Here is a 9,798-nt window from a genome sequence, read left to right on the forward strand (position 1 = left end):
AATGCCAGTTCAATAGATCAACAGATGGTGGGGAGGGAGTCCAGTCCCAACAGATATATTTACAATACAACTCAAAGAAGAGGGTGCAAAAAGACTTTAAGAGCCTGAGTACCAGGAGTTCTGTGGGTAAGGTTCTGTTTCCTAGGAATGACAGGGAAGCTACAGCCCTGAAACCTCAACAATATGGCTGCCTAATCAAGACCTGAGCAATGACACCACCAGTAGACACACAAAAGTGGGGTTCGGGGGAGGGGAGTGCACATCCCACCAGTACACAAAGAACTACAGGCAACTAATGACTGCTGAGGGAGAAAGAGTTAAGTCTTACCTAGGGATGAGTCCCCTAATTATCCCATACAAAGTGGTCAGCCCTAAACTCAAATACAAACACAATCAAATGGACTCAGTTATATTTACATGTATATATTTACACATGAGAATATATTTATAAGCAACAATAATAATCAAAGAAAAAGAGGCCACATATTTAGGTAAGGGGAAATGGAAAGGGTTTGAGGAAAGGGGAAGAGGAAATGTGATTTAATTAATTTTGATTTTTGTAAGTCGTAAATTAAGAATAAAAATACCACCAATCACTTACACACACACACACACACACACACACACACACACACACAGGCACACATACTCACACACACTCTCACATACTCACACTCACACACACTCACACAGGCACACACACAGACACAGACAAAGACACACCAGCCAGGGCTATATAGAGAGAACATGTCTCAAAGAAAGAAAGAGACAGAGAGAGACAGAGACAGAGACAGAGACAGACAGACTGACTGACTAAAGGAGCATGGTAGACCTAGCGGGCACTGCGGTCTCCTAGGAGACGAGCACTGACAGGCACTGTGCTGGCAGTGGTGCCAACAACTGTGAACTTCCCATCTGAAGAGTGTGAAAGGCGGTATTTTTATTTCTCCTGGTACAATGGAAAGAAACCACCTTTATAATCAGCTGTTTCATCACAAACTTGGATTAAAAGAAAAAAGCTTCAGTAAGGAGAATATGAACATGATATTTGATAAGAAAAGATGTGTAGAGACTAATTCAGAAGGTTACACTTCTTACCACTGTCTGGAAGCCATGGCTGCCACCCAGGTCAACATAGACAGCATCTTTGTCATAGAGCACACCCCCAACCCCAGAGAGAGGTGCATAAACCAGCTTTTCCTTCTCATTCAAACAGCGCTTCTTTTGCTGTTCCGGAAGGGCACAGGGGTCTGGGAGAAAACTGACATCGCTGGCGACAAAATCTCCTACACCTGGAAGACAGAACCCAGGCAGCAACTTGACAAGGAGTCAAGCATTCAAAAAACAGTGTCAATTATTGGGGAAAAAATGCCTGCACTTGAAGGCTTGAGCTAGGGCACAGAAAAGGCACCACTAAGTGGTGGCCTTGCTAGCTAGATAATACGGCATTCACTCAACACTGTTGGCAGATGATGCCCAGGGTGTAAAAACTCCAGAATAAGGCCCTGTCATGTTTGGTAATGGCTCAGTGTTCCACGAGGGTGACAGACACCGAGTGCTGCACAGTACACAGTACCTGGCATGTGGATCTGGCTGTTAGTCTTCAGGTAGGCTCCTCGTAAATAACCATAAAGAGACACCTTCCGGTCACACTTGATGTTTGTGCGGATATCCTCAGGGTTTGTCAAATCTTCCATCCTGGAAAAATAAAACACGATCGCACGGCAGGAAGAAACGTCCACAGACTGAGAGCACAGCTCGGTGGTTCAACACTGGCCAGCACATGAGGCCCAGAATTTAATCTCAAGCCACAAAACCAAGTCTTGCTCCTTAAGCGCATCATTCAGAAAACTAGAAAACACAGGAACAAGGACGCATGGTCCACACCAGAAAACAAGCATCAAAAGCACAACTGCTTCACCTGGGTCCACGTGATGCAAGCCACAGGGCACTTCTAAGGGAGATGATGCCCTCACTGGGTCACAGAAAAGCAGAGAATGTGCTTAGAAAAACTCTTTAGGGAAGAGTCAAGATTAGTCTGCTGGATGAGGCCTTGGGTTAGCTTGGATTCCTCTAAGGAAGGGCACTCCACAGTGAGAAGGCATGAAGAAAAAAACAAATAAGATGGGTGCTGAGTGACTGGACCTAGGCACAAGGACACCATCATCAATGCCCCAACATGGAAGCTATTGTGCTGTTTTGTTAAAAAGAGAAGAAAAAAAAGCCAAGTAGTAGTGACAATGCCTTAAAGCCCAGCACTCAGGAAGCAGAGGTAGGTGGATCCCTGAGTTCAAGGTCAGCCTGGTTATAGAGCGAGTTCCAGGACAGCCAGGGCTACACAGAGAAACCCTGTCTGGAAAAAAACAAATGAAACAATAAAGAAAAGGAAAAACAAAACAAAAGAACAATGCTAGAACTTAGCCAGGGGCTTGTGCAAGTCCTCTATGCACTGAGCTGTACCGTGAACTCTGTAAATCATAATCATTCACTCCACTCCTAAACCTTAAGAACGGTAAAAAGGAACACAGAGACTGGGAAGAAAAGAAATTCACACTTGTCATTTACCTGTCTGCCAGGATGTAAGGATGAGAAGTTTGCCATGTGAGAGGCCGAAACTTCATAACTGTGATAAATCTGCCCAGGTTGTGAATCTCTTGGTTCTGATACTCTCCATGAACCATTCCAGAAAGGTAGAACAGCTTGGCACCCTAAACGTAAAAAAAAAAAGTAAGGATGAATGTCGATTAAACCTATGTCAATACCATAAGAAGCAAGGTCATTAGAAGCTGTCTGTGTTTCCAAAGCTGGCTGCCTTCCTCAGGACTTGTCACGTGAGAGCCTCACAAAGCAAACAAACGTCTCTCAGTTAAACACTGGCATACATGGAAAAGGCATTGAGGTCCCTGGGCAGAGAAAGGATTTTGTGACCAACAGGCCATGGCAGTACGAAAAGGAGAAATGATAGGTCCTGGTCTTTAACTTCCGAAGCACTGCATCAAACCACGATCAATAGCATACATTGTATGTGCACAGAAGCAAACAAGATACAAAGCCCATGCAGAGGAAACGGGACACGGGCTAGAAACACACACACAGGAAAACTCTCGAGAGTTCATGAAGAGCTCTTCATTCTCGCTACTTTCAAGTGAGAGGACCAGCAATAATTCCCTTCCTACCGGGTAGACTTCTGTCCAGAATCTATGCTTTAAGCGCTTCTTTGTCTTCTTAAGTTGCTTGTTGTGCTTGAAGGAGTCCAAGTGGGTGAGAACTCCCATAATTTTAGGAAAGCCATGTACTTGACAAATGTTTAGAAACTCAAATGTCTCCATTTCAAAGCCAAAGCTGGCATCTATAAGCATTAGCACCTAAAAACAGAACACAATTTCTCACAGAAGTGATCAAAATACTCCACCCAGACCAAGAGTCAGCAAATTATGGCCAATGGTCACATCATGCCACTCACTTGTTTTCTTAAATATTCAAAAGAATGTCACAAAGGCATCTCCATTAATATTCATGTTTTCAAAATCACAAAATTTTAAGTATTTTAGTCATTTTAAAAACACAAGGCTTAGCAAGCTCATTCTTCATTGTCCTAAGAGTAACACTTAAATAACTCCCAAATTTAAATATATATAGGTTAGGTATATATCAGTGTAGGTTAATATGGCCAGAGAAATGGCTCAACAGTCAGAACATTTGTTCTTGCAGAAGACCCAGGTTCAATTCCCAGCACCTAGATGGCAGCTTACAAACATCTATAACTCCAGTTGAATGAGCACAATACCCTCTTCTCACCTCTGCAGGTACCACACATGCACACGGTGCAGACTCACATGCTAGCAAACCATATACATAAAATAAGTACATCTCAAACGTGTGTGTGTGTGTATGTGTGTGTGTGTGTGTGTGAGTGTATGCACACATATATACTAATCTTGTCCTGTATTTCCTCATCCTTTGCTTTTCTTCAGGTTTTAGACTGCGTCCATCAGGCAAATTCCATTTCTTTGATAATATCAATGGTTACCATAATTTCAACCACTTCTACTCTATCTTTCTTGCCTTAATAATCACAAGTCTGTCCCTGCAAATGGATAAATAACCCATCGCATTGCACACTCTCCACTGGGACCCCGGCCACCCTTACTGACTTACCAGATCTGCTACTTTAGCTAGGTCAATCATTACGTTGATGTCACACCCACACTCAATAATGGTAAGTCTGCGCTTTTTACCTGTTAAGGACAGGGATGAAACTTTTACTTTTTAAAATCTTGAAAATGCTCTATCCATTAACTCTATAATACTCATGGTTTTTACCTGTATCCAGTAAAAAACACCATATACCTTTAAAAGAAATGTAACATTTTTATGGCCGCAACTGTCAAACTGTATCAATTCCATCCTGGTTACCTTGCATAGGTTTCTCCTTAATTTTAAAATACACCAATTGCACCCAGATAAAGATATTAAAACAGTACAATTCTAGACAGAGTTTATAATCAATGACCATGATCCTGCTGAGCTACAGGCCACTCTCTTTGTCTGCATCAGTTTCCTATACTCTCAATGCTAAAAACATCATCAAACCTAACATAACGGTATGTTCCTGGAACAGTCGAAAACTCCTGTACTATAACTGTAAAGACAGTGTCATCAAGGACATCCCAAAGAAATGTCCTATGCCATCACTTCTTTAACAAGGCCCTTCAGTTTCTATCATTACCATTTGGAGAATTCATTTTCTCACTGAAGAACACTAATTCTAATCCCAGAACTCTGGAGCCAAAGACTCTCTGTAAGTTCAAGTTCAGCCTGGTCTATATACCAAGTTCCAGGAGAACCAGACCTACATAGAGAGACCCTGGCTCAAATACAAAAACAAAGAAAAGCACACAAATTCTCCTAAGAGTAGCTTTGAGAAGGAAAGCAGATGTGTGCGGTATATGGGAATTCACTTATTGTTAACTGAACATGCTCACAATTACTGGACCCAGTCCTAAGCCTTCCAAGAAGCACACTTGGCAAAGCTGACCAAGTGGTCAGACTGAGGAAGTGCACATCAACACTGGTATGTGTAAGAAGTTACCTTTGAAGTTACAGGCCATTCAGTGAAAGCAAACATATGGTAATCGGATGTAATAATATCAGTGTTATAATTTCTGTTTGGGCAAACAGTAATCCCTCAGGCAACAATATTTGTCACACCACTCTATGGCAGCACTCCCTACCTGACACAATTGTCACAGGGCCTCTGATCTCACTCAACTTCTGTCTGGTAAAATTCCGAATCAGGCACCGTATCAAGGTACTCTTTCCAACTTTTGGAGGGCCCATCACCACTACCACTATTGGTGGGGGCTCCAGTGGAGTTCGGTCAACCACTGGAATATGATGCCTTTTCGTCTTTAGGTCCTGAGTCCTGTTTGTTTACAAAAATAAAACAAAACAGTCAGTTTACTTCCAAAACACAAAAGATCATTTTAAGTACAGATGGTATACAGAACAGACAATACAGGGATACAATTAACTTTAATTTAACAGGTCAAATTCTACCCCCTCCTCACCCAAAACTTATTCTTCAGTAAAGATAAAATAGACAACTAAAAAATAGTTAATAATCAAACACATCATAAATGAGACTGATTTGGCTTTAATGTTTAAGAGGCAACCTAGTGACAATGTTATAACACAAGTTGAGGTCTGGGAAAGTAAATGTTCTATCAACTGGCTGTTGAACTTGTGCCCTGAGTCTGTTTCCTTATTCACATGAGAATAATTCCTAACTTCTTCATGCCGTTGAAAGAATTCAGTTAGGGAATGTTTAAAGGAAACGGCTGGTTGTATATCAGTATCTCCCTAATACAGCTACTTTAGTATTTTACATTAAATGAAAGATGGGGGGGCGGGGCGGGGAACCACCACCACTTTTATTGTCATGGAGATATTTAAAGTTTAGGAGATTTTTCTGTGATCTAAATTTTATAAATTCTTTTTCCTCTTGGACAAGAAAGAAGGGAAGGAAGGAAGGAAGGAAGGAAGGAAGGAAGGAAGGAAACAGAAGAAAAAAGAAAAAAGGCACAGGGCAGACGTTAGAGAGAAAGTGCTTCTTTGGCAGAGTTCTGACATGTTAGGAAAAGTCATATGGCTTGCCTACGATGGCACCTACGTCCTTCAGACCTGAATTAGACTCACAAGGGAAATGTCATCTGACAGAGGCTCCTAGTACTTAATGAAAGACCCACTAACCCCAGGTAAAACATACCTGTGAAAGGACCGCGCCATGCGCACAGCAGACTGCACGGCAAAAGCTTTGGGGTTTCTCTTCCGGGCATCCTCCTCATCTCCAAGCTGTAGATCCTGCAGGTGCCTTTTCTTTTTCTTCTCAGCTTTAGGCCCACTGTGCTTCTTCCTGTGTTTCTTGTGATCCGTGGCCTCCATGGTGGCTATTTATCAACTACAAATAAGTCTCACCTACATGGAACAGGGTGGCACAATGGTGGGAATATATTTTTCTCATGTAAAATATGTTCCTTTAATTACATTTTATATCTTGATTAATGAAACACAAATACTGATTTTTGTTTTGGTCACTATCACTTTTGGAAAGCCCATTTCCTAAACATAAAATATTACATATGCAGCAACTTTTAGTAGTGAAAACCACCTGTTCTTTACTTCTAAGGCAATATCTGCAGTTGTTTTCACCTGACTAGAATTTTAAAAGTAAACAGTAGAAAAGAATAAAAAGGGTTCCTTTAGATCCTATGGCTTATGCAAGTCACTGTGAGTTACCAGCAAACACTAAAGCCTTGAGAATATTCTTAATTAAAAAAATATTTTGGTACCTTAAGTATGTGTGCAATTTTATAGGCACTCTTAAACTTATGTATTTTGTCACATCATTGAAACATATTCCTATGTGTGCACGGAAGTGTGTATGTTACAGTCATAGACTCGGAAGCATATCTGCCAACGTCAAAGGTTTCAGCGTGCTTTTAGACACAAAAAGAGCAAACGATACCTACACTGCCGAGATACAAGGATTAGAAGTGAGTTCAATAGCTTTAATTAAATTTTAAAAATTTAAGGGAATAAGCTGTTCGGCTGAGTCAGTTTAAATGTGCAATTTATTTTCGGGGTGTTGGAAGTTTACACATGCCTCACTGCATTGTAACTGACTGCAGAGATTAAAGAACAACTTTCAATCAGAAAAAAAAAGTGAGTTTAAAACACAGTAGTATGATTGTTTAATATGCTTGGCACATGCAGTAGATTTGTTGAAATAGGAGTGGCTTTGTTAGAGAAGTGTGTTAGTGTGGGCACGCGCTTTAAGATACTCATCCTAGCTCCCTGGAAGCCAGTCTTCTTTTGTTTGCCTTAGGAACAAGATGTAGCATGCTCAGTTTCTCCCTACACCATGCCTACCTAGATGCTGCCATGCTCCCACCTTGATGATAATGAATTGAACCTCTGAACCTGTAAGACAGCCAATCAAATGCTGTCCTTATAAGAGTTGCCTTGGCCATGGTGTCTGTTCATAGCAGTAAAACCCTAACTAAGACAGAGAGTACATTCTTCTTGTCAGTGCCTTGAAAACAGAATAGTGACTGTCCTTTTTATAGGACTGGGAATTAAAAACTTTTGTGGGTAGCATTTGAAATCTAAGGTTCATGCATGATTTGTAGAGAGTAATTTTAGAGACAGTTAACAAAATATGTTCATTATGGATATTTTTAGTTTTCCTTTGTCTTCTGTCCCCTGGGAATTACTCATGATGTAAGTTATACTTAGTAACGTTAAGTAAATCCTAGTAAAATCTTTACAGTGATGGGAACGAAGGCTGTGATTTCTGGAAATAAGAAAGTTGAAGTCGGCTTTACCTGATATATTTTCCAGCATTTATTTCCAGGAAATAGAAATGGAATTAATTGTTTATCAAATTTCCATCAATGATACCAGTATAGTGATCAGAAAAATCTGATACCATTCAAAGATGTTAAGATAATTTAACCTGCTTTGATATAGCAGCAGATTTTAAATTTCAGTGTATACATTGTATACACACACACACACACACACACACACACACACACACTTAGAAGAGTTCATTTTGTGTTTGGTAAATTTGACTTCCATAAAGCCAGATGGTTTAGACAATGTGGCAAATGGCTATAAGCAAAGGGTTACAATCTGTTTTTCATGTAGAGAGCAGAATCCACAGTTTAATGCCATGGTAAACCAAGATAGTTCAAGCCATATGAGTATTCTAAGAATCCCCAGTTTATTGCTAAAATTTAAACTCTAGGCTGTGCTTTGTTTTTCTGCTAGCTTAATTCAAATCTCAATGTGTCTTGTCTGACCATGAGTAGAAGTCCTCATTCCTAGAAAAGGAGAGTTCAGGTAGGAAAGGAGATTGGTGCTCCCAAGGTTTACCTGGGTCATCTATCCTTAATTTATTATTAGCATCTCCAAAGGAGTTATACACCCAAAAGTACAATATTTCATATTTGCCTTATCAACATTAACCCAAAGATACATCAAAGCCCAAGAAAAAGACATAATAAAAAATCAGAATATTGACAAACTATAAGAGCATTATATTTCAAATGCTTAAAAAAAAATTGGGTGTAAACCAAAATTACTAATGAGTTTTACAGGCACCGTGTACATAATGTGCAAATGTTTGCAAAGGTTTTCTGGGATTTTTGGTGTTTTAAGAAACTGTCAAATATATTTTACAAATATAAAGCTTCCTTCTCGATGGTGGGAATATATTATAATCGGGGCAACATGGGGGGGGCAGTAATTTAATAGACTTGTTTATAAGTACTGATGTATTTGTTCTCCAAATAGAGATGGAAAATGTTTAGCCACCATCTTCAGATTCACTTCTCTTTCTTACGCCATAAAGTATTAGAGTTACCAGCACCAACACTATCCTTTTTATTATGTTTTAGGCAGTATTCATTTTTGTGATGACAGAAATATATTCTATCTGCGGTTCTCAATACAGAAGCCTTGTTAACTACACGTGGTTACAGGGAATTTCAAGCGTACCTTGGGAAACTGAAAACATCTTAAGTTTTTAATTAATTTTAAACTTAAACCGTCGCATGTGGCTAGTGCCTACCTATACCAGACAGCTCAGGTTGAAGTGGCTTTATAATTTAAACGAAAACAAAACATGAAAGTTTAAAACATCAGAACAGTGCTGGACCGACTCGTCTCGCAGCAACTGGAGGAAGCGCATTTCCCCCATCCCAGTGCGCTCCCATTTTTTTCCTGGGACTCGCAGCATAGCTGGGTAAGACCCTGCGGGCTGGAGTGACCCGATCCTCGCTACACCTTCTCAGAATCTGGCACTGCACGAACCAACTCCCTCCGCACTCCCCGGAGCACCTCTCCGGCGGATGGGAAACTTGCCTTCCAGCCCAGACGCAGCTTGGGAGCAGCCCGTCAGGAGCCAAAGGACTGAACTCACCGGGAATCCGACTGACGGCACCCACGGGGCTCGCGAAAGCACTCAGGTTCACAGCAGCAACCGCTCAAGCACGCAAGCACGACAACGGAAACGGAAATTGTCCTTCGCTTGTACCCGTCGGAGGGAAACGAGAAGCAGGAGAGAGAGAAAAAACCTTGTAGACGGACGACTTTTAGTGGAAAGCCGGAAGTAAGCACTCGGTTGGCTGAGAGTTGCGCAGGCGCACTTTCAGGTTTCGCCTGGACTGTACTCTCAATCGAGTCCCTCCGGGGAACCTGCCCTAGACATTCTAGAATCGGCCTCTCAGCCAG

At 41.1% G+C, this 9,798-nt stretch overlaps 1 protein-coding gene across 2 annotated transcripts in view; it reads right to left on the reverse strand.

Moving 5' to 3' along the window:
- The window catches only part of Bms1 (BMS1 ribosome biogenesis factor), a 36,268-nt gene extending 26,690 nt beyond the window's left edge, over positions 1 to 9,578 (reverse strand). Inside the window, 8 exon segments of one of the 2 annotated variants that reach the window (NM_001100751.2) lie at positions 1,099 to 1,292; positions 1,577 to 1,698; positions 2,566 to 2,708; positions 3,177 to 3,365; positions 4,159 to 4,238; positions 5,235 to 5,425; positions 6,269 to 6,477; positions 9,488 to 9,578. In NM_001100751.2, coding sequence (NP_001094221.1) covers positions 1,099 to 1,292; positions 1,577 to 1,698; positions 2,566 to 2,708; positions 3,177 to 3,365; positions 4,159 to 4,238; positions 5,235 to 5,425; positions 6,269 to 6,444 — 1,095 coding nt within the window. In that variant the 5' untranslated portion in view covers positions 6,445 to 6,477; positions 9,488 to 9,578. 2 annotated transcript variants of the gene reach the window in all.
- Between the last annotated feature and the right edge of the window lie 220 nt (positions 9,579 to 9,798).

The sequence above is a fragment of the Rattus norvegicus genome, chromosome 4 (assembly GCF_021556685.1).
Source record: "Rattus norvegicus strain SHRSP/BbbUtx chromosome 4, alternate assembly SHRSP_T2T, whole genome shotgun sequence".
Taxonomy (NCBI): domain Eukaryota; kingdom Metazoa; phylum Chordata; class Mammalia; order Rodentia; family Muridae; genus Rattus; species Rattus norvegicus.